The sequence below is a fragment of the Sabethes cyaneus genome, chromosome 1 (genome assembly GCF_943734655.1).
Source record: "Sabethes cyaneus chromosome 1, idSabCyanKW18_F2, whole genome shotgun sequence".
NCBI lineage: Eukaryota > Metazoa > Arthropoda > Insecta > Diptera > Culicidae > Sabethes > Sabethes cyaneus.
Window position 1 is genome coordinate 72,048,795 of NC_071353.1, and position 25,698 is coordinate 72,074,492.

Genomic DNA, 25,698 nt, shown 5'->3' on the forward strand with positions numbered 1-25,698 from the left:
ATTTCATTTGATTTTATCAATATAAAAGTTATAGAAATAAATACCGCAACACTGCTTCCGCTGCAGCGCACCGAGAACGGTAGCCGAAAAAATAGAAACAATCCTATCTCTCTGACAAGACCGGTAGCGGTGAACCGCTGTGCGCTGATTGGTTGTCGAACAGCGGAATGGCTGCCGTAACGGTAACCGTCAGTGGGATACAGTCTTAACAGCCTGTCCCAGTCGAGATTCGAACATACGGCGACTGGCTTATTAGGCCAGCGTCATAACTCGAAGCCGACTGGGAGACATTGGTTGCTATGTATGTTTGTTTTATAGGCAGAGAATAACTGGTTTATCTCTCTTCTTTTTTGTCGGTTATTTCTGCGTATGATCAATGATATTTTGATTCCCTGCTTCTAACCAAAACGGCTGAAACTATTTTTCAGACAACTAGAAGGACATACCTCTAAAATGGTTAGCAGAGCTCTTTGGTAACTATCACCAAAAAATATAAAATTTTTGAAAATAGTGTCTCACTGTAGACGTCTCTCCCCTATCGATTCGCACTCATTAGAGGCGAGATGACGCACGCCGGCTATGAAGTATTCCACCACGCACACATATAAAGATTTTTTGACATTAGCTGAGGCCCTCGCTGAGGCTGTTTGCAGTAGGAGTAATATCAACAACATCAAATTCCAAACTCCCGGATCCCCTCCTCCACTCTTTGCTCCCCTCTCACTCCTACATAAGCGATCCTCAGCAAATGTCATTCTCGTTGGTGACGAAACCGCAAATTACTTCATTGCTAGTAGCAATAATCCAACTTACACTAAATTATGAATATTTTGACCTAAACTGACTAGCCTGATCAAATATACCTGCATCAAAATTTTATTCGTCTCCAGCAATTTCTCCTAAATTTAAAAACCAACTTAATATTTTTTTAATTGATTATTCACATTCACAGCTTACTTGGCAGAAATTCCCGTGCGTTTTGAAGGCAGGCCATTGTCATGGTGGAGTAGCCACGGCAAAACTAGACAACCTTAGTGCATTGCAGGACGCAGCTGGACTTCTGCGTGGAGCCGGGCTTACTGATGCTTCTTATTGCAGCCTGGAGCCATATATTGATGCTAAGTTCGATGTGCACATTCAAAAGATTGGTACAAATTACAAAGCATTCATGTAAGTTGATTAAAATGTATGAAATTATATTCTTTGGCCAGAGGAACTCAAACACTGTGATTTTATTATGTCATTCATTATCCTAATAATTACGCAATTGCAGGAGAAAATCTATATCTGGCAACTGGAAAACAAATCAAGGATCAGCTATGCTCGAGCAGGTTCCGATGACTGAAAAATATAAAACGTGGATTGATGAGGTAAAGTAAACTAGATCAATATGAAATGAGGATTTTTTAAATATTGGCCCGTATGAATAAAACAGGTTGCTTTGCTTTTCCCGTGGAAACCATATGGAGGACGTAAAGTGTTTTATTCATACAGCCTAGGGTGCGTTTAGATTGGCAACATGTGGCATACAACTTTTTCCTGATGTTTCTGTTGCCCGATATTTCCAAGCAACATAGCAACGTATAACAAATGTTCAGGTCGCAACAGAAGCAGCATTGAGTAACAACTAGCAGCATGTCGCATACCAACTGTTGCATTCCACATGTTGCCTAAAAATTGCCCAGTTTAAACGCACCTTTATCGTACAGGTTTGGTCCGAAGGGTCCGATAATTTTAATAGATTTCACATGCAGGCATAGTTATGAACTTATTATGGAAAGAAATATTAAAAACAATTCGGGGTCTCCTGTTTTCCTAGGAAAATCTTCCGATTTTCTTGAACATCCTTATTTCAAAAGTCGTCGTAGGACAATTTTTTATAAAGCTACAATACAAGTTTTTAAGAAATCTAAGAGAAATATCAGTTGGAAAAAGTTTTGCTTTCGACAAATTGAACCATCAAATCGCCATCGCCAAATTTGACAAGCTCGGAATCGGAGGCCCGTTGCTACGAATGGTTTAATTCATATTTCTCCGACCGCCACCTAGAAATAAGCATCGACGGTTTTACCTCCAAATCCTTCACTGCCAGCTCTGGAATTCCACAACGTAGCCATCTTGGACTTTTGATCTTCCTCGTCTACTTCAACGATGTCAATTTCCTACTTAAATGCCCGCGACTCTCTTTTGCCGACGATCTGAAGCTGTATCCTAAAGTCCGATGCCGCGTTCCTGCAAGAGCGAAATGGTGCACAGATAACCGCATGCTGCTAAGTTCCGACAAATGTGAAATAATTCGGCACCAACTATTCAAAAGGGCTAGTCTGCAAAATGTAAACAAACCGAGTGAGGGTTTCTTTCCCTATGCTAGTCCAGCAGAAAATAACCCTCACTTGGTTTATTTAAGGGAATGCCGTCGTGGTTGGGCCCTCTTTTGGTCCACAAATCTCATTTCAAAAGAAACTTTAGAAATTTAACAAAAGTCTAAATGCAAAGGTCTAAATACGAACTATTAATAAGACCTTTGTTAAATTTCCAAAGTTTCTTTTGAAATGAGATTTGTGGACCAAAAGATGGCCCAGCCACGACGACATTCCCCTACATTTTGCAGATTGGCCCTGTTGAAAAGTGCCAAACTACATTCTCTAGGAAATTAAACCCTCTCGTCTTCGACTACATGCTATCAGACGTGCCTTTACGCCGCGAAAACTGTGTCAAGGACTTGGGAATACTGTTTGGCTCTAAGCTTGACTTTAAACAGCACATCACATTTATTGCCGACAAGGCCTGCAGGAACCTGGAATTTATCATCCGGATCGCCAAGAACTTCTACTTTTCAATGCTCTCTACTGTGCTCTTGGCCGGTCCAATATTGAGTACTGCGCTCCAGTGTGGAGTCGTTATTACCAAAATGGAGTTGACTGACTCGAGTCAGTGCAGCGCAGATTCATCCATTCGCTCTTCAGAGATTGCCCTGAAACGACCCCTTTTACCTGCCATGCTATGAGCAACGCTGCAGACTCACCGAACTTGACCTTTTGAAAATACATCGCGATGTGCTCAGAGCAATACTGCCGTGAATCGCATAACAGTCCCATTTTCTGTGGAGTTTCCTATATAAATGGGACTGTTATGCGATTCACGGCAGAATAGCTGTCGCCGACATGCTGATCCCAAGACTGGATTGCCCATGTTTACTCGCGACATATACGCTCAAAGTCGTGTTCTACGTAATGTTTTTTTAAAAATACGTAATTTTTGCGCGTAGCGCATCGGCGACTACAGAGCACAATCACCGGTCTTCAACGCCATTTCGATCGTTTTATACCTAGCTTCGACTTCAACGTTAGCCGCGAGGTACTGAAAATTCGATTTCTGGCACTAGCGCGTAGATTCTAGGTTAAGTGTATCAGTAGGGACACAAGGCCTGTTGATATTTTTATACAAATAAATAAATAAATAGCTTGTCAATCCGTATTGGAACAATTTGGTATTCAAAGCTTAGACATTAATATCAAATTATTCGAAGCTCTCAAAAACCGAATTGAGTAAAAATAATCGGATTACAGGGATCGTCCTACTTTGTTGAACAATTTTGGCGTCAAAGGTTGAAGATCAAAGGAAAGACTGTGGAATGTTTTTCCCATCTACGAGAAGTACTTTAAGCTGACGAAAGCTCAAAACGAATAACAGTAAATAGTAGGATTGATAACAGAAAAGAAAACATTCCCGCCAGCATTTTCATATGTATAATTAGATTGCAAATAAGAGTTACGTACCGATATGTATACAACAAAATCGTATTCGACGCGCAAAAGCCGCTTATCCGTACCATTTTGGAGGCGATATACGCAGTGAGGAATAATTTTGAGCGATACACTTATATAGGTATTTCAATACGATAAGATCCGATTAACCCATTAAGCCCCACACTTTTCTCAGCAGGGTTAGAAAGTTGAAACTTTCAGGAAAATTCTCTTTTTGGTCAACTAAGAAAAAGCCGCTGACATGTATTTTTAATTTTGACCCTGTGTTCCGCAACGCTACGTTGCGAAAACGCAACGCTGGACGTTAAGAGTATACCGTTTTTGCATACCTTCATTATTATGCATATAAATACTTAATAATTTTGTACCGTTAAATCAAACTTAACAAACAAATCAAACTAAATCAAACTTTTTATAATGTTTCCGGGATATTTTTAACAAGTGAAAGATAAGATTTACATTCATTTGTTTACTAAAAAGCAACGACTTCAAATGAAACATCTGCAGCGAACGAACGAAAACAAACGTTTCCGTTGCAAATTTTGGATATCGTTTCTCCCTAGCGTTGCGTTTTCGCAACGCAAAGCTTAGAGCCTTTGTTAAAATTACAAAAGTAATCAAAATTATGAAACAAAGTGTTTATTGGCAAGCAACCGATTCTTACTAACACTGATTAATAGGTCAGGCGTAAATAGAGGTAAAATCGAGTTATATGAGCATTTTTCCTTAACTGTCTGAAAAATAGCAAAACCTGTTGTTTTGTCACAGCTGTAATTATGTTACATGTAACATCTGACCTTTGAGCAAAAACAGGTCGATTAGATTTTGTTCCAATCTTTCTTTGTTTCTCAGGGTCCAAGTTGATATCTTAAACAGGGCCTTCTCTAGAATCGAATGAAAGTGCGTTGCGTTTTCGCAACGCTGGGAGGAAATGGGTTAAACTGAAAAAACAACAATTTGTTTTATTCCTGAAAAAATTGCCAATGCACTAATACCGAAATACCGGTTTTCATCGAAAGTGCCCAATACCGACAATCCTAGTATCATGCTAGTAATCCTGAGAATTGCATTGAGTGTTATTCCATGATCGGGGCTTAGCATTAGACAAAGTTTCCAGTTTAGTGTGAACCTACTAGGAAAATTAAACGAAAATTACAACACAAAGTTTTCGTTTTGTTATTTTGTGAGCAACATTCAACAACTTCTCAAGAGTTTTTTTCCGGTTGTTTGAGATTCATATTTACACCACACAATTGTTTTTAAATTAGCTTAAAAAATTCAAATTTTCCTGAAATGCGTAATGCTTAGAAAAATCCTTTTTACTGAGATTTTTTTGTAACTTACAATTTACGTGTACTCTATACAATACGAACAATGCAACAACATCTGTTGCAGGCAAAGTATATTATGTGCTACCTATATATTAATAATCAATGAAACCACAAACACACATCTATTTTTATTGTGATGATGATTATTCTAATGAAGTAGGGTACGGGAGGATATTTTCAGCCCATTAAGCGGTAGCCTAAACAATATTCAGGAATTACGTTAAAACTATATTCATTCGAGACAAGATTTTTATACCAGTTGATAAAATAATATTTACTGAATATCGGCGTGTATTTTGGTCTTAATGAAACGCTACTGAATTTGAGCTAAAGTCGCGAGAAATGATGAAGCCGCTGCGGCCAATTTTGTATAGTGGTGTGTTTTTTAAATCCGACCGGCCGAAATAGCCTGCACAGGGATTAGACGCTTTTCAAAAAGATATCAAAAAAGAGACCGAAAGATAATGTGTCGGTATTGCCTAGATAACGGCTCATTGAAGACAACTAGTTTTGCAGTGACAACAGCTTGCTGCTGGCGCTAGTATATCATTGAATCGTGCATATACATTAGCACCAGAAGCAAGTGGTTGTCACTCAAATACTAGCTATGTCAACACGATAGAAGAGTTTCAGGAGCAACTGCATCATATCTTGGTAGTAATGTAAATAAAGCACTATATGTTGAAATTAAATGCTGCACTATGCTGAATGCTGCAGATTGCTAGTGAATGCAAATTTATTTATATTTTCATATCAGAGGGGAATTTTTGTATTCTTCCGCGATGAAAAGAAGTATAATTGTTCTGTGATATCATATTCACAGCTGTTTAGTTGCTAGAATAAGTAAACGTGATCATAATTGTGTTTTCCAAACCATCATCAAAAGCGGATACGCGTAAACGATTGCTGCTGGTTTTTTCAGCCTGATTACGTGCCAGTAGAAAAACAGTGGTTCTGATGTTTATTGAATAAAATTTAGCAAATTACTTACATTTTTATAAAAATAGTTATAACACATTACAGCTTATGAGTGCTACATTCGTTACAGTATTGTTATATAGCGGCAAAGTTTTTATTTGGGAAAGCTCAGCAAAAAAGGTAATGAATGCCGAATTTAGTAGCGTGCTGGAAATACCCTCCCGTACCCTACAATTTCAGATTTTGTGGCATCCCACAACAAGCACTTAAAAACGAGAGAAGAGAGCATAGAAACGACGCGGAAATAATCACTATACAGCTAATTCCTAGAACACTCATGACTGAACTACTATTTCGCTTTTCTGTATAAATCTCGGGTAATTTTTCAAATAGACCTAAGTGACAATGAGAGATTCTCTTCGCGTCTCCTCTCTTCCACTTTTTACGGCGATACTAATACGTTTTAACACCTCAGCTTTGCGTTAAGGGGTTCTATACAGAGTGATTCCACGGAGTTTCTCAAATCGATTTCAATTTGTTTTTGTGTGTCATTTTTGATTTAGCTGAAACTTTACTTAGCTGTTATGTTTAAGAAAATATGTCATTTTATCATATCAGTTATTTTTTAAGATCTAGAATGTTTTTTTCAAAAGGGCCTAACCAAAAATGGTGCTAATCCATTAAATATTTTATATTGGAAAAATAGTTTATTTGATCGAAATAGTGTCTTCAGCAATTGTGCACTGTAAAAAAATTTTTTTGTGTTGAAAAAATAAAGAAAATAAAACTAGAAAAATAAATATCTAAACAATTGCATTTTTTAAAAATTTTATTTTTTGACATGTTAAAGGTAACATAATATACCACTTTTTCTGAAAGTTTCATTGCTGGCGAATGAAGGGCAAATAAGTTATAATATTTTGAAAATTTCATGTTTTTTTTATTTTCACCAAAAATATTTTACAGTGTGTAACTTTTTCTAAAGATGAGAATTATAATAAGTATTATAATTATGTGTATTAATTATTATATTTCGTCACTTGGCGAAGAATCCCTCTACAGTTAGGAGGCGTAAAAAAGTGGGGTTTCAAGAATTTTTCTACAGAAACCCCTTTAGCTGATTAAAGTGAAAATTTTTATACATCTTACAGTAGCTTTTGGCCGTATTTTAACATATTTTGTTTTTTAAAAAGGTTATTTAAATAGCTGCTATAGTTAATCTCCTAGAACTCTTCTAAAATAAGGCGTCTTGCGGTGAGCACGATATCTTTGGACTGAATCATCGAAAATCGAAAAACCAAAACGGAATCGGTGATAAAATATACCATCTATAGATTGATTTAAGGATTTAGTAATATAATCATTTTTGACGAAATGGCGGCTTGTTAGACAAGAAAAATCGATTTTTGGTGTAAATTTTGCTGTTAAATTACCCATAAAATAAGAAATATTAATCGGTGAGGAAAAACCCTCGATTAATCTGTAGAATATATCCTTACAACACTTGTGTCAAAATTTGAAGTGATTCGGTTCAGCCGTTCTCGAGAAATATTGCTCACCGACTTTGAAAACACGGTTTTGAGAAACGCGCGTTCAGAGTTTCGTGTTCCTTCTGCAATCGCTCTGACGCGTCGTTACAAATATGCGTTTAACATCGTTAATATTTGCCGGATTGGCATGAAATTTTTTGTGGGCATTTTTTGACGTAGGACTACGTCTTACGGCATGTTTTTCCCGTGTTGGGGACTTACCGCCACGACCATTATTTTGATCTATTGTGGTGTGTCCTCTTTTAATTTATGCCATGTCGCATCAGTGAGCTATCAAAGTTTGATGAGCCACCTTAACTACTGTCGGCATTTCTCCCAATCAGGTGATGCATTTGGTATGAAATTTATCACCTGATTAGGAGCAGAATTCCAAATATCGCAGGGCTGAGTCAGCCCCTTATCAAGATATCTACGTCGTTTATGATATAGTGTAACACAGTCGCACAACAAATGTTCGGAGCTTTCAATCTCATGATTACAAAAGCGACAGTTAGCTTCATTAAGGATACCGATGAGTTTCAGGTGGTACTTACAAGGATAATGTCCGGTTATCAAACCGGTGCATGTGCTCAAGTCGGATTTTGAAAGGTTTAATAGTTTTTGTGATTGAAGAGATGGCTCTATAAAACGTTTGAAGTTTTTGGAGCGTCTTAGTAGAATACGAAACCTAAAATTAACAAAGAAGAAAACTTATCCAATTTAATTCTACTATGTATATTTTATTCTCGACAGATACGTATTCCGCCTACGACTTGCAGGCTTCCTCAGTGTCTGTTACGTATACGTATACGTATCTGTCGTGAATAAAATATACATAGTAGAATTAAATTGGATAAGTTTTCTTCTTTTTTAATTTTAGATCTATAAAACTTTTCGATTGCCGGACATTCGAGGTAATATTCCAGTTAGGCTCTACCTTTAGTTTTTCCCAATTCCTAAGTTCCATTTTAAGGGCACATGAAGATAGTCCAAAAAAGGGTTCGGGTCCTATGAACTGCATGGATGACCCCTTCTTTTCCAATTGATCAGCAGTTTCGTTCCCTTTGATTCCGCAGTGACCACGAACCCAATAGAGGTTGACCATATTGCGACCGGAAAGTTTTTCCAACAGTTTTATGCATTTCCACACCAGTTTGGAAGTGTGAGTTTTTGATTTTAAAGCATTCAATGCTGCTTGACTATCCGAGCAAATACAGATATATGCATTTTTGTAGTTTCTTTTTATGCAGATCGATACACACTCTAGTATTGCATATATTTCTGCTTGGAATATAGTGGGATGTTTTCCCATTGAAACTGAAACGTTAATCCCTGGGCCTTTTATACCAGCACCTGCCATGTTATTTTGTCTTGACCCGTTTGTGTAGAACACCAGTGATTTTGAGCAAAAGTTAGGTTCTCTGGTATTCCAATCAGAGCGAGTAAAATCAAGAACACGAAATTTGTGATTCGAAGTAGTTACGCTTCGGCATATGGTCTTCGTTCATTAATATTAAGGGATTTATGGAAAACTCTTTGAGAATACTTAAGTGTCCAACGAGATCACCATCGAAGAACCTCATGGATCGCTTGAGCCTCAAAGAACTTTTCATAGCATCCAATTGGATGAATTGATGTAGAGGAAGAAGATTGAGTAGAGCTTCTAAGGCTTTAGAGGGAGTGCTACTCATAGCTCCTGTTATGGAGATGGTAGCAAGGCTTTGTAACTTGTTCAACTTAATTTGAGCCGTTTTTTGTTTCGTTTTCGGCCACCAGATAAGCGATGCATAAGTGATTCTGGGTTTAACTATTGCTGAGTATATCCAGTAAATCATATTTGGTTTAAGACCCCATTTTTTACCGAAGATTCTTTTACAGACCCAAAAAGCATTTATTGCTTTACTTGTTTGTTGTTCGATATGCGTGTTCCAACAAAGTTGTTTATCTAAGGTAACGCCCAAATACTTGACATCTGTAGATAGAGACAACTTAACGTCTCCAAGTTTTAAATCCATGAAAGACACTTTGCGTCTTTTAGTAAATGGCACAATTGTTGTTTTCGGAGGATTTATGCTCAATCCCTCGCTTTTGCACCATGATAATTTTGCACCAAGTTTAATGCGCTTTGCATTCTATCAGATATGATAGTATCGTACTTTCCGCGGACTATAATAACAATATCATTCGCAAATCCGATTGTTTCAAATCCTTTATGCTTCAGTTTAACGAGAAGATCATCAACTAATAGAGACCACAAAAGAGGAGATAGGACACCTCCTCGAGGACAGCCTTTGACAGCTCTTACTTTTACTTCTGTGTCTCCAAGATTAGCTGATATTTCTCTGTTTGATAGCATTTCCACAACCCAATCGATTATACTTACATTGAAGCCACGATTTCTCATGGCATTCTTCATCGATAGGAAAGATGCATTATCAAAAGCACCTTCAATATCAAGAAATGACGCTAAAAGAATTTCTTTGGTAGCGAAAGATTTTTCAATTTTTGTTACAAGAGTGTGAAGAGCTGTTATCGTTGATTTGCCTGCTTGATAAGCAAATTGCTCTTTGGTTAGTGGATTTTTAGGAAGTATTTCAGATTTAACGTACTCATCGATCAGTTTTTCCATTAATTTCAAGAAAATTGACGAGAAACTAATTGGTCTGAATGATTTGGGAGAGGACTTATTGCCTTTCTACTATATAAATATATAGTATAAAGGTATAGAAATCACTTGGAAAACCGGAAATGGAAAAAAGGTCCTGCGGGCCGAATGTCATATACCATTCGACTCAGTTTCGAAAACTGAGCATTTTCTGTGTGTGTGTATGTATGTGTGTGTGTATGTGTGTGTGTGTAACGCTTTTAATCTCACTCACTTTTCTCGGAGATGGCTGGATCGGACTTTTAGTTCAAAAGTTATGTATAAAAATACGAAAAATATGAGACTTCATTATCTCATAGATCCCTTACTCGATTTGAACAAAATTTAATGCATATGAAAGAGGAGTCTTGCAAACCCTTAACTTCCAAATTTCATGACGATTGGACTTGTAGTTTGAAAGTTACATAAAGAAATGTGACAAAATAGTATTTAAAACATATTTTTGTAACATATAAGCATCAATTCAATGAAAAACATCACACATTTTATTATTATTTGAAAATTACTGCTGAGATCTATCAAACGAAACCGAGTTATTGAAAATCGGACGGTTCATTCAAAAGTTATTCAAACTTTAACACTTAAGCACCGTATATTAAACCGTTAAAACGTGTGAAATCAAAACATATCAATCAAATGTTGATTGTATTCAATGTGTGTGATGTATGTGTGCGTGTATGTATGTATGTATGTATGTATGTATGTATGTATGTATGTCAATTGTCTGCAGTTTTCAAAGCCTCTTAGTGGAATACGAACTCTGAAAAGAAAAAAATTTTACCGACTAAATTCCACTATTTAATATTTATTCGCGACAGATACGTATACGCTTTGAAATAAGACACTGATGAAGCCTGCACGTCGTAGGCGAACTACGTATCTGTTGCAAATAAATATTAAATAGTGGGATTCAATCGAAAAGTTTTTTCTTTTCTTTGATTTCACATTTCAATTGTCATTTTCTTCACTTGCTGTTACTCACAATTGTACAAGAAAAGCAAAAAACGAAGAAAATAAGTTAATTTAAGCATGTAGGTGTAATAGTTTAGAGGATTAAAATACTAGTGAGTTGATTTTTCCAAATAAATTTATACAAATTTCATACAAATTTTGCGCATTAATAGGGTAGATGCTCCAGTAGTTGTGGTACTACCAGTAGTGGTGGAAACGCGAAATATATCATAATTATGGCGGATTTCGAGATAATTTCAATTTTCTATAGTTAAATATATATTTGTTAACAGTTTTATCTAAGATACACAGTTAAAATTAAAGATTACAAATTCCTTTTGAGCAGACCAATAAAGTGCAATTGCTTAAGAAATTCGTAACAATCCATAACATTTTAACAAGCCTACGTTGTTATCCACCTGCTCGCATGCTCACTGCAAGCGTTACTAAGGGCGGTAAACAAAATTCCACTATTATAGGCAAATTTTCCACTATTATAGGAACGTTACCACTACTTTGGGAGCACAGACTAATGTCAGGAAAAGCAATATTTTAGATATATAAACCAGCAGAATGCTATAAGTTTGGTATGTATTTAAAGCCAACATTATGGTGCACCATATTTATAAATTGAGCGTTCAAATTGTCTTTAAACACTATCCCCCGACATAATCCCTCCATTACTGGAGCATCTACCCTAGTTGCTCTTTTCAATCCATAGATACTAGAGCTTAGAAATGTTATATGAAAAATTGGAAGTAAACGTTGCACGGTAGTAACTTTGTACGATTTGTTTTCGTTAGCGACATTTTAAAGGACAGATGTCTTATGTCATGTATCATGTTTTAATAAATAAATCAAAAACCTGAATTATTCCACCTAGCGGCGTGACCTAGCCTTTCTACTGCCACAATAATCATTATTTAATTTCTCAGAAACATCTATAATTAACTTGACTATTTTCTTAAATATCCGTTCCGTATTCCTCAAAATCCTTATTTGCCAGTAAAATTCACAACGGGTCTACAGACGGCCTTAACTTTCGGGCTTCAGAGCCACATACGAAACTTGTTTTGAATTGAACAAAAAGTTATTTATATCCTTTAATTCTACTACTGTGTTTTATTGATAAATACGTATTTCGGTCTCGACGTGTGACCTTCATCAGTATCTAACTAACTTAGACTGTTTTGTTTTGAATTGACAATATGAAATATGTGTTCATAGCAGATGTTTTGATATTTTGATATTAATACCATGCGTTCAAAAGTTAGCATCTTTGAAAAACAAGAGTTCAGAAAAATTATTATTATACTTCGCTTTTGAAGAAAAAGAATATCTACAACAAAATGATTAATCTGAAAATTTTACTATTAGTTTGCTTGGCTTCAATTTTGCAACATATCTGAATTAGAAAAAAGAACTGAATAGAGCATTAGATATGAAAAAGAGAAATTTCTTAGCTGGCGCTTCTTCAGATAATTATTTTTCGGTAGTAACGGTAGTCAAATCAAAAGTTGAGCTTCTTTTGAATGTACTTTCATGAACAGATAGTCATTAGATTGATCGCATCGTTTTTACAATGTTAGAGGGTTAGGAAAACAAGACTTGATCGAAAAATAGTGCAAAAGCTGCGCCATAAACATGCTTGAGAATGAAAAATATGATCGACATGATTTCCAGCGCTTGTCATTTTGGATTTATTTATTAAAACATGATATATGACATAAGACATCTGTCCTTTAAAATGTCACTAACGAAAACAAATCTTATAAAATTACTACCGTGCAACGTTTACTTGCTATTTTTCATAGAACATTTCTAAGCTCTAATATATAATGATTGAAAAGAGCATCTATTGATGCGCAAAATTTGTTTGAAATTTGTATAAATTTATTTGGAAAAATCAACTCACTAGTATTTTTAATCCTATACACCTAGGGCTGTCTAACCGGTAGTATCGGTAGTACCGAAACCGGTAATACCGACCAATATTTGGATACCGAAATACCGGTTTTGGATAGGTAAAAAACCGGTATTTCCGGTATTTTATAAGATCCTACACCTTATTCGAAGAAGACAACTGGGCGCTGATGAGATTCTTATGCCACTAGCAATAAAGAGAGTAAAACTGTGGATCATATTTTTATAGTATAATCAATATATATAGAATGCCAGTGTCGCTGCAGTGCGCGTGGTAAACATCATACATATTCAGATAATGTATTTACAGTACATATGCATATGTGTGTGTGCCTGAGATTCATCAAAAGGGGAATCTCATTGTCAAACTTTGACAACGAGTTTGAAATTTCGAATATGGCTGCCAAGTAATGTGATTGTAAACTTCGCTTGCTTCAAATTTCTGAAAAAATCGGTGCAAAAAGGCGCAGTTTTGGGATTCAATTCATCCGGACGAAAAGAAAATTAGCATTTCACTGGCATGAAAAGACAGCGATGAGCGCACTGACAGGGCTTCGACCGATCCTTTTTTTCTACCGCAGTCACACCAACGCGCATTCAAGTTCACACCGTCCGTTTAGAGGTGGAATGCGAATGCTATGCATAACACAACTGGCATTTTGCTCAGTCAAACGCCGACTGCACGCTGCAGAACGAACGGCTTCTAAAACTTTTTGACATTTTCGTTTCGATCAAGTTGCCTTTACCGTTTGGAGCAGCGAATGACTGCAAAACAGTCAAATGACTGGCAATCACCACGCTACGAAAAGCAACCGCACAATCGTATGATTCAATACTACAAAAAAACAACCACTACATGTGCATGGAAGAAGTCGGTCGGACTCCGTCCAATACAAACGAATATTTTGCTTGCGTCGGACCGACGTCTGGGTGACAAACTTTTACTGTGAGCAGCCGATTTGGAGACAAAAAGAGAAACGAAAAAATACGTCACCGTATGCTTCCAGTCAGTTTGCAGTTTATATTCTCAAAGCGCAAAGCAAAACGGGAGATCGACTGTTTGCTTGTGCTGAGATGCCGCATGAATTGTACGACGGCAGCAGCGCAAGCGGCAGTTTGACTGGATTAAAAAAACGGTCAAATGATCGTTCAAAAATCGGAGTTTGAATGCGGAAAGTTCGCATTCACGGCAGTCACATTCAACTTGCGATCCCTTTTTAAGCCCTGCGCACTGATGACAGCACCATCCAGCGCACAGATAAAGAACAGATAAATAACAATGAGCAACTTTGACAATGAAGTTCCCGATTCACAGACTTGATACAGATTGTTAGCATCATGTTTACCACAATGAGTCCCGTAGAAAAACAGCGACACTGGCATTCTATATATATATATATATATTGATTCTACTATTTTTATAGCTCTTGAACCCGTTTAAGGTACAGTAGAGCATCTTTGCAGTAAAAATGTTTCATTGTGTGAGCCAGACGTCGGGTTTCAATTTATTTTTGACCAACTTGATATTTAAAAGCCACCAAATTATTCAAAGCTCTTAAATAACGAATTTTGGAAACGAGATCAGGACCCAGCAACGTCACTTACAATAGTAAATTGTCACTTAACGATGAAGTAATAAAGCTTCGGTTTCAACTGAAGCAGCGCCGCTTCGTTTCAAAACTGGCTTCAAGCAACGTCAACGAAATGGTTTTCACTTCATCATGACGACCGGTTTTAACGCTTCATTTGTATTTTTCTATCAAATATTCAGTAGAAGGCCAGCAACTTTGAATGCAATTGAATTGAATTTGAGTAACATTTTCTACAATTTAACGCATATTATAATTAACCTACGCAACATCGACAAATTGTGTCTGACTGTCAGTCGTCGTCATTTGAAACAGGCACTAATTTCAGCTGAAGTATTCTGTTCAACAAATGAAACCAGTCGCTTAACGTATGAAGCGAAGGTAAAAGAAAGTCAGCTTCATTCATTTGTTTCGATGATGCCGGGTATTTTCCAAGTCTTTCGAGTGATACATTGATTAAACAAGCAAATGAAATTTTCAAGCCACTATCTGCGAATAGTCGGATTGATATCAGAGAACAGAACGTATCTGTAAACGATAATGAAGACACTATGCAAGGTTGTTTCGATTTGGGGATGGAGGAAAAATTCGTGAACAGACAGTAGGAGACCGGGGCATTCATTCTGCTGGAAGCTGCAATACAGGGTTTTTTGAAAATAGTTAAAAGTGGGTTTCCCAATTATAAATTTGAAGAAATGAAAGGGAAATTCCTTATGCGCTGAGAGCCGTTCGTCAAACTTCGATGAAAGTGGAAGTTTTTTCAATCGTTGGAAACGCTGGCAACAAGGCCCGTTCTAGCAAAAGAAATAAAACGCTAAGCGCATAATATCTGCTTGAATTCCACTTTTTTGAGCAACAATACTGAAGCTAAAGTTTGAAAATAAAGATATTTACTGAAAAACATCAACATTTCTATTAATTTCGAATAATTTGTGTGGTATTTTACCGGTATTACCGGTACTTTCTATGCCAATATCGAAATACCGGTTTTCACCAAAAGCGCCCAATACCGACAGCCCTATATACACCACTTTACCTACATGCGTAAATTAACTGCTTTTTTCGCTTTTTGCTTTTCTTGTACAATTGTAAGTAACAGCAAGTGAAGAAAATGACAATTGAAATCTGAAATCAAAGAAAAGAAAAAACTTTTCGATTGAATCCCACTATTTAATATTTATTTGCAACAGATACGTAGCTCACCTACGACGTGCAGGCTTCATCAGTGTCTTATTTCAAAGCGTATACGTATCTGTCGTGAATGAATATTAAATAGTGGAATTTAGTCTTTTCTTTAATTTCAGAGTTCGCATTCCACTAAGAGGCTTCAAAAGCTTCAGACAATTGACATGTTTCTCACTTTTCTTGAATTTTAATGCAAATTTAAAAATTGCAAATTGTCATCACATACACACGTACATACATACCTATATACATACATACATACATACATACATACATACATACATACATACATACATACATACATACATACATACATACATACATACATACATACATACATACATACATACATACATACATACATACATACATACATACATACATACATACATACATACATACATACATACATGCATGCATGCATACATACATACATACATACATACATACATACATACATACATACATACATACATACATACATACATACATACATACATACATACATACATACATACATACATACATACATACATACATACATACATACATACATACATACATACATACATACATACATACATACATACATACATACATACATACATACATACATACATACATACATACATACATACATACATACATACATACATACAAACATACATACATCACACACATTGAATACAATCAACATTTGATTGATATGTTTTGATTTCACACGTTTTAACGGTTTAATATACGGTGGTTAAGTGTTAAAGTTTGAATAACTTTTGAATGAACCGTCCGATTTTAAATAACTCGGTCGGTGCTGAGATCTATCAGCAGTAATTTTCAAATAATAATAAAATGTGTGATGTTTTTTATTGAATTAGTGTTTACATGTATCAAAAATATGTTTTAAATACTATTTTTTCACATTTCTTTATGTAACTTTCAAACTACAAGTCCAATCATCATGAAATTTGTAAGTTAAGGGTTTGCAAGACTCCTCTTTCATATGCAATCAATTTTGTTCAAATCGGTTAAGGGACCTGTGAGATAATGAAGTCCCATATTTTTCGTATTTTTATACATAACTTTTGAACTAAAAGTCCGATCAGTATGAAATTCAATAGCAACCTATGGGACATCTAGCCCTTTCATTTGACACTAAGAACATTAAAATCGGTCCAACCATCTCAGAGAAAAGTGAGTGAGATGGAAAGCGTTACACACACACACATACACACGCACACACACGCACACACACACACACGCACACACACGCACACACACACACACGCACACACACGCACGCACACACACGCACACACACACACACACACACACACACACACACACACACACACACACACACACACACACACACACACACACACACACACACACACACACACACACACACACACACACACACACACACACACACACACACACACACACACACACACACACACACACACACACACACACACACACACACACACACACACACACACACACACACACACACACACACACACACACACACACACACACACACACACACACACACACACACACACACACACACACACACACACACACACACACACACACACACACACACACACACACACACACACACACACACACATACATACACACAGAAAATGCTCAGTTTTCGAAACTGAGTCGAATGGTATATGACATTCGGCCTGCAGGACCTTCTTTCCATTTCCGGTTTTCCAAGCGATTTCTATACCTTTATACTATATATTTATATAGTAGAAAGGCAAAACGACAAGCACTGGAAATCATATCGATCATATTTCCCATTCTAAGGCATGTTTATGGCGCAGCTTTTGCACTATTTTTCGACCTCATCTTGTTTTCCTAACCCTCTAACATTGTAAAAACGATCAGGTAATACGATCAGGCTAATCAAGTCTATCTTTTCATGAAAGTACATTCAAAAGAAGCTTAAGTTTTGATTGTCATGCAAAAATTATTATCTGAAAGAGCGCCAGCTAAGAAAAAGTTCAATTTCTCTTTTTCATATCTAATGCTCTATTCAGTTATTTTTTCTAATTCAGATATATTGCAAAATAGAAGCCAAGCAAACTAATAGTAAAATTTTCAGATTAATTATTTTGTTGTCGATATCCTTTTTCTTCAAAAGCGAAGTATAATAATAATTTTTCTGAACTCTTGTTTTTCAAAGATGCTAACTTTTGAACGCATGGTTCGTTTGAACGATTCCTCATGCAAACTAACGGGGTTACTTTTTAATTTGAACAACTGGTAACCCGAAATATGCTGAAACCTGTGTGAACTGGCCGCCCTGCTCTTTGTTATTGTTTTGGTGGTTTGTTTTAGTTGGCAGTTGCAAGTGCGAATATTGCATTTTCCGATCGGATTTCTCTCTTAATCGTTAGGAAAACGAAATGTGAAACCGATTAAACACGCTAGGTCAGTACAAACGAATCGTGTTTATGTGCATTGTCTGCATGAACAAATGATGTCATGTTGAGAATGACATTTGAACCATTTTTAATTTGCACGTCGTGCAAACCAACGGGGTTCAAATTAAAAAGTGTTCAGATTAAAAATGGTCAAACGAACGGGGGTCCACGGTATAATCAAAGAAAATTCGGTACCAACTTTTCAAGAGGGCTAATCTGCAAAATGTAAACAAATCGAATGAGGGTTTTCTGCTGGACTAGCATAGGAAAATAAAAATTGGTGCCGAGTAGTTGCATTTTTTCTTTAATTCTTTTAAATCGAAGCTTGCAATAACTTAATAGGCAATTATGTCACATAAATAAATAAATAAATAAATAAACGGTAAATAATAAAATATTAACTAATTTCTTAACTAGTTAGATAGCAAATGTAACCTAAACACCCAACTCCATCGTTTTTCCCAGATTTTTTTTATATAAAAATCACTTAAAAAAGTGTTTGAGTGTTGCCAAATTCCGAAATTTAATCTGAAAAGCTGGCAACACTGCTCAAAAAAATTTTACTACATACTGTATACATGCTTTCACAACAGGGCATATAAATTCACTGCTTCATGAAAAAATAATTTTGCTCTTGGTTTTACATGATAAATTGTAGCACGCTTGCTTCAAAACGTCTCTGTCGTATAATATAAGCACGGATAAGTGCTTCTAATGTAAAAAAATCTGGGGAATACGATGGAGTCAGAATTTTTGAGATTAAATTGAATTCATTGGGAGAAAAATAGAGCTTAAGTTTTCAAATCAATTTAAAAAATATTTGGCAGCACTGGTGCTAAAATATACCACTTTTTTCGAATTTTTTGGGCAATTTTCTTTGAAAATGTGAAAATAGTATCTTTCTAGACTCATATCTAGGAGATATGAGCAAAAGAAAATAAGCGGATTTGACGAGAACAAAGCTTTTGCTGATAAGGGGGGGGGGGGGGGGGAGGGGCATAGAGGGAGCGGGTATCCAATTGGCACCAAGCTTGTAATTTTTGCTTTTTGACCCAGAACGAACACTCTGACCAAATTTGGTAAAAATCCGAGAAGATCGATTACAGGGGTCTCGGATACTTGGCATGGAATGACCCAATTATAATATAAAATTTAATTTATATCCCTGACCTCATTAAAGGTCAAGACAAATCACAAGGTTGGTCATGTAAAATTGTCGGGCGACCACTTTAAGAATTACGAATCGAAAATAAAATTGGGAATGTTGTGAGATTTTCGCGTTTAACTAAAACTATGCTGGCAAAAAATTAAATAAAAGCATTTGAACGCGAAAAAGTTTTATTTGTTGGACATATTAGGAGAAAATGGATAAGTATCACTGTTAGGGGGATATCAATCCCTTCGGATAAAACTTTGGAAAATTGAACGTGAGGACGAATAGAGTAATTATATTAAATTTAACTGAAATCGGAGGTGGTGTGACCACGGCTTAATTAAAGAATATCGATTTTTTAATAGAATGATTAATGGATAATGAATCTGATATGTATTTCTGTACATGCCCTCATCGACAGCCAACGGTACAATGCCTTATTTGTTGGCATCCCGATCAGACAAACATAACAAAATTATAACAAATCATGATATTATGTTATGACGGTATTTCCAACATGATTTGCACATTTTCAAAAATCGCTCCGGCCTCGACCGGGATTGAACTCACGACACATCGCACAGAATGCAACAGTCTTAATCTCTGTGTCAGAACTACTCTTGAATGAAGGAAGGTTGAATGCTTATATGATTTGGCCGATAGCTCATTCGGGGTTGTCAGTTTTTGCTTCGAGGTGTCTATAAATAGATTATAAGCGTTCACTCCAAAGCCGATCAAACATTGCATTTTACTTTAATCAGACTACATACATAAATGTTGCAAACAACCATAGTTGTCAGATGATTTCGAACGATTGATAGGTTTTAACCATATAGAGCAACAAACTTGGAACGCGTTTTTCTCGAAGAGTTTTGTCGCTTGGTTCGGTTTGATATAAACACGTCTATATATGATCGGTGTTAAGTCCAGCTAACTGGCACTTTTATCTCATTTGCTTTGCGTTGACGAGAGCTAACATCAGGTGGGCTCAGGAGTCGTGGGCCCCACTGACAGCTGAAGAGCTAACCTGCGTGAAGAGTGGCGAATATATGATTTCTCGTTTACGCTAACGCTAACATGTTGGCATCGAAAACATGGCTGCCTACCAGCTACTTGGTTAAGTCAGACCAAACCAACTGACAAACTCTGATTTCGAGAAAAACGCGTTCAAAGTTTGCTACTGCTGTGTAGTTTAAAGCTATCAATCATTCGCAATCATTTTATATCTTTGGCTGTTTGCAACATTCATGTAATCTGATTAGAGTAAAATATAGCTTAAGAAATTCTCAATCGTTTGCTGTCATTAACTTTTTTTTAAATTTTGCAACTTGGTCCGGTGTGATTGACCGGATTTAACACCGATCAGATGCTATCAGAGTTCGAAAACAGACACTGAGGAAACCTGCAAGTCGAAGGCGAAATGCGTATCTGTCGTGAATAAAGTATACATAGTAGAATTGAATTGGATAAGTTTTCTTCTTTTTTAATTTTAGTTTTCGTATTCTACTAAGACGCTCCAAAAACTTCAGTCGGTTACAATATATTCCAAAACCAAAATTTTTCAACGGCGTTACCATTTGGGTCATTCCACGTCAAGTGACCGAGAAAAAGTACAAACTAGTAATCGACCTTCTCGGATTTTCACCAAACTCGGCAAGATTGTTCGTTTTGGGTCAAGAAGCAAAAATTCCAAGTTTGGTGCCGATTGGACTTTCCCTCGATTTTTGGGAACCCCCCTTTTATTAGAAAAAGCATAATTTTCGTCAATTTCGCTTATTTTCTTTTGCTTATATCTTCGTAAATATTCAATTTAGAAAAAAACTTTGTTCTACATTTTCATGGGAAATCATCTGAGGAATCCGAAAAAACATGTTTTTTTGCGGCAGTGTTACCAAATACTTTTATTTTCGATCTGAAAACGAAATTTGTATTTTTCTCTCAATGAGTACAATTGGATCTCAAAAATTTCAACACCATCATGTTCCTCAGACTTTTTTATATAAGAATCGCTCAAAACTACGAGGTGTTCCGTCCCGTCCTCGAGATATAGCGTTTTGAAATAACCAATTCCCAATTTTTCAAGTAAAATCATGAACAAAATAAAATTTCCTAGCAAGAAGCAAATAACAAAACAAAGCAAAACTATTCTGGTTTAATCTAAAGCAACATTGCGCTGTTGTGAAAGCACATAAACAGTATATAATACAACTAAAGTTTATTTTTGAGCGTCTTAGCAGAATACGAAAATTGAGTGAACGAAAAGTCAAACAAACAATTCCTAGATTCTCATACCTTCAACCATGTGAGAGGGCTAGCAGCAGAGGTGACACAATGTCAACTGTAAAATGCAAAAAAATTATCAATGCATAATTGCTTTTATCGAAAATCTGTATTGTATTGACGAAATGAGCTGTATATATCATTGTTTAGGTTTCTATATAATTCATATGAAATAAATTAGTTCTTCGTCGGAGTTGCGAAGAAAAGGAAATATTGAAGGATCGCTTCCTGTCATTCCTGGTATCCGATCTATGCATGCCGCAATTCCTGTTAGTACCAACTCTGTTATAATAAAAACGGTTCCCGAATCAAATTCAGGGACTACATATAAAGTATCAAAAAATAATCAGAAAAGGCACAAGGAAATAATTATTTGGAGAAATAAAAATATATTAATACTGTTAATACTGATATAATATATTGATATGGATTTATAATGTTCCAATGCTAGTGAAAACTGTAAAGTCGGTATCACTGTTAGAAAAAACTATATTATATTCTTGAATGAATGAAAAATCGAAACTACAAAACAGGGGTGAAATTGCGATTCTCGTTTCGAGTGATTTTGGTTCGTTTCGACCACGTTAAACAAATGGGCGAAACGAAATAAAATCACTCGAAACGAGAATCGCAATGTCACCTCAGTTCGAAAACAGACATTTATGAAGCCTTCAAGTAGAAGGTGAAAAGCGTATCTGTTGAATTACAACTAATAGTGGAATTTTATTATGAAAATAGGTTTGACTTTTCTTTCACTCAACTTTCGTATTCTGCTAAGACGCTCAAAAATAAACTTTTATTATATTATATACTGTTTATGTGCTTCCACAACAGCGCAATGCTGCTTTAGTTTAAACCAGATTAATTTAGCTTTTTTTGTTATTTGCTTATTGCTAGGAAGTTTCATTTTGTTTACAGTTTTACATGAGAAATTGGGAATTGTTTGTTTCAAAACGCTATATCTCGAGAACGGGACGGAACACCTCGTGGTTTTGAGTGATTCTTATGTAAAAAAATCTGAGCAATACGATGGTGTTGAAATTTTTGAGATCAAATTGCACTCATTGAGAGAAACATACAAATTTCGTTTTCAGATCGAAAATAAAAGTATTTGGCAACACTGCCACAAAAAACTAATATTTTTGTCGGATTCCTCAGAAGATTTTCCATGAAAATGTAGAACAAAGTTTTTTTCTAAATTGAATATTTACGAAGATATAAGCAAAAGAAAATAAGCGAATTTGACGAAAATGATGCTTTTTTTTAATAAAAGGGGAGGTTCCCAAAAATCGAGGGAAAGTCCAATCGGCATCAAACTTGGGATTTTTGCTTCTTGACCCAAAACGAACAATCTGGCCGAGTTTGGTGAAAATCCGAGAAGGTCGATTACAGGTGACTCGGACGGAATGACCCATTTCTATTATGGTTCAACCACTATCATTATGTTCATCATATCTTATGCTTCAAAACTATGTACGAAAAATCGCTCTATTTCGTATGGTGAACATTCTTAACGACCCGTTGTTTTTATGGTTACCTAACATAACCAATGTATGTACTTGATATTATACCAGGCAACAGTTTGGATGCGGTACCCAACCATCTCACAAATGGTTTAAGATTGGAAGTTAGATAATAATATTTATGGTTAAAGTATGGTTTCAATTAATGCGGGAAGTCAACCGGTTGCACTCGTTCTGACTAATATTGTCAGCTTTATTGGTCGCTTTATTATCACCCAAAATACTTCTCTATTGATCGAAACTGGAACGATTTTTGCCGCACTTACTTTGGTATACATCCAAATTCATGGACATGGACGGATACATCACAAAAACACTGATTTTTGACGTAGGACTACGTCTTTGTTTACTATACTGGGACTGGGTAGCACTTTGTGAAAACGAAAATAGAAGTGTAACGTTTGAATGAAAGATTTCAAATGCTAATAACTACTAAACTACTGAACGATACTGAACAGTTCATATGTCGTTGGATAGATAAAATGACCAGCAATTTTATAGAGGGGAAGAGAGCAATTTCAAGGAGGGAATAAGAGGGGGGGCTCCTATACAAATGAAATACAAATTTCCTCATAACTCGAGTGCTAATCGAGCAAATAGAACCAAATTTGACATGTGGGGGTTTTTGGAGGTAAGAATTTTTTCTATGATGTACTGAGACCCCTTCCCCTTCTAAAAGGAGGGGAGGGGGGGCTCCCATTTAAATGAAATACAAATTTCCTCATAACTCTAGAACTAATCAAGCAAATGGAATCAAATTTGGCATGCGGGGGCTTTAGGAGGCAAAAATTTTTTACGGTGAATTGAGACCTTTATGAGGGGGGGGGGTTCCCATACAAATAATATGCAAATTTCCTCATAACTCGAGAACTTATCAAGCAAAAGGAACCAAATTTGGAATGTGGGGGTTTTAGAAGGCATGAATTTATTTTGAATTTATTTATTTTATGATGGTTCGAGACCCCTCTCCCTTGTGGTAGGAAGATAAGGACTCTCATACAAATAAAACAGAAATTGGTCATTCATTACCATTTTAACCTTTATGATGCACACAAGTGATTTTTAAAAGAAATCTCTTTGTCTCAAAGGTTACAGGCGTTATACTTATACTTAGTGGCCATTTGGCTTCTAAATGACATTGTTTTACTTCCATCAGTCTTATTTTATCAAGCCGATGTGATTTGATATGTCGCATTATGAGTTATCCTAAAATACAAAAATGTCCCCAAAAACCGGGTATCGGATGTTCCAGGACCGATGCTGATGTGGCCATTTGCCTTCAACATGTGTTTATTATACTTTCCATAGTCTTATGTTATCACTGAGATGAAATTTGACGTGCCGCAATAGAAATCATCCTAAAATTCAAAAATGGACTCAAAAACCAGGTACCGGATGTTCCGTAACCGATGGGGAAGTGACCATTCGGGTCCAAAATGTCCCCATTGTACTTCCACTAGTCTTATTTTATCAAGCCAATGTGATTTGATGTGCCGCAAAATGAATTATCTCAAAATATAAAAATGTTCCCCGGGACCAGGTAGTGGGTGTTCCGGAACCGACGCAGAAGTGGCCATCAGTCAACAAATATTCCCCAACATACCTTGGGTGCTAGTTTTTGGCCATAGCTTTCAAAAGAGGTAAAGAAAACGAAATTCGGATTGAAAATGGATGAATGAGAGCAATTTCAAAACTTGGGTCGTTTTCGACCCTTAATGCATAATATGTAACTTTTTTCTAATGCATTAGGAAGGTTAATCCGACAGTCAACGAGATCCAAATATACCGCAGCTGATGATTAGGAGTTCCACTCCGATACGACGGTTGGTTTGCACTTTGCGAGCAGTTGTGAGAGTTTCCTTGTACTTTTCAATAACTCGCGTCGCAGAATTTTTGGGATAATCCAGCAATTTCACGAGTTCCCGAGTCGACGTTAATGGATTTTGAAGGTTCATTTTTATAATCATCGAAACTGTCGGATGAGCGAGATCAAACTCGTTTTTGACATTTTGAGACCTAACCTTCTGCGGATGAAGAGGTCCAATAGACATCGAAAATCAGACAAATGCAACAGATGCGTTATATATTGCATTTTGATTCTGAAGTTGGCAGTATCTTCTCGAATTATATCTGCGGTTTTATTACTTCCAATAGGTTGCTAAACATTTGTTTTCAATTCTAAAAATTAAAATCTGAATATACATATGTACATAATTCAATAATAAGAATTATTAAGTTAAATTTAGGTGTCCAGCAGACTACCACGTCAGCATAATCGTTAAGATTAAGGCACCACAGCCGTAGAAGGTAAAAAAGTTACGGCTGTATAAATTCTATCGTTTATTTCCTCTGTTCCCTGTGTATATGCATATTTATAAGTTTCTTATGTTCTTCTGAATTGATATTTATTAACAGGTTTCTGAAATGTTTGGTGGGA

General features: G+C 36.1%; 1 protein-coding gene across 1 annotated transcript in view; it reads left to right on the top strand.

The window, feature by feature from the left end:
• The window catches only part of LOC128739191 (synapsin), a 216,885-nt gene that overhangs the window by 156,415 nt on the left and 34,772 nt on the right, over positions 1-25,698 (top strand). Inside the window, exons 4-6 of the mRNA XM_053834627.1 lie at positions 953-1,170; positions 1,274-1,370; positions 25,677-25,698. The exon at positions 25,677-25,698 is cut by the window's right edge and continues 146 nt beyond it. Coding sequence (XP_053690602.1) covers positions 953-1,170; positions 1,274-1,370; positions 25,677-25,698 — 337 coding nt within the window. The remainder of the gene's footprint in view (positions 1-952; positions 1,171-1,273; positions 1,371-25,676) is intronic.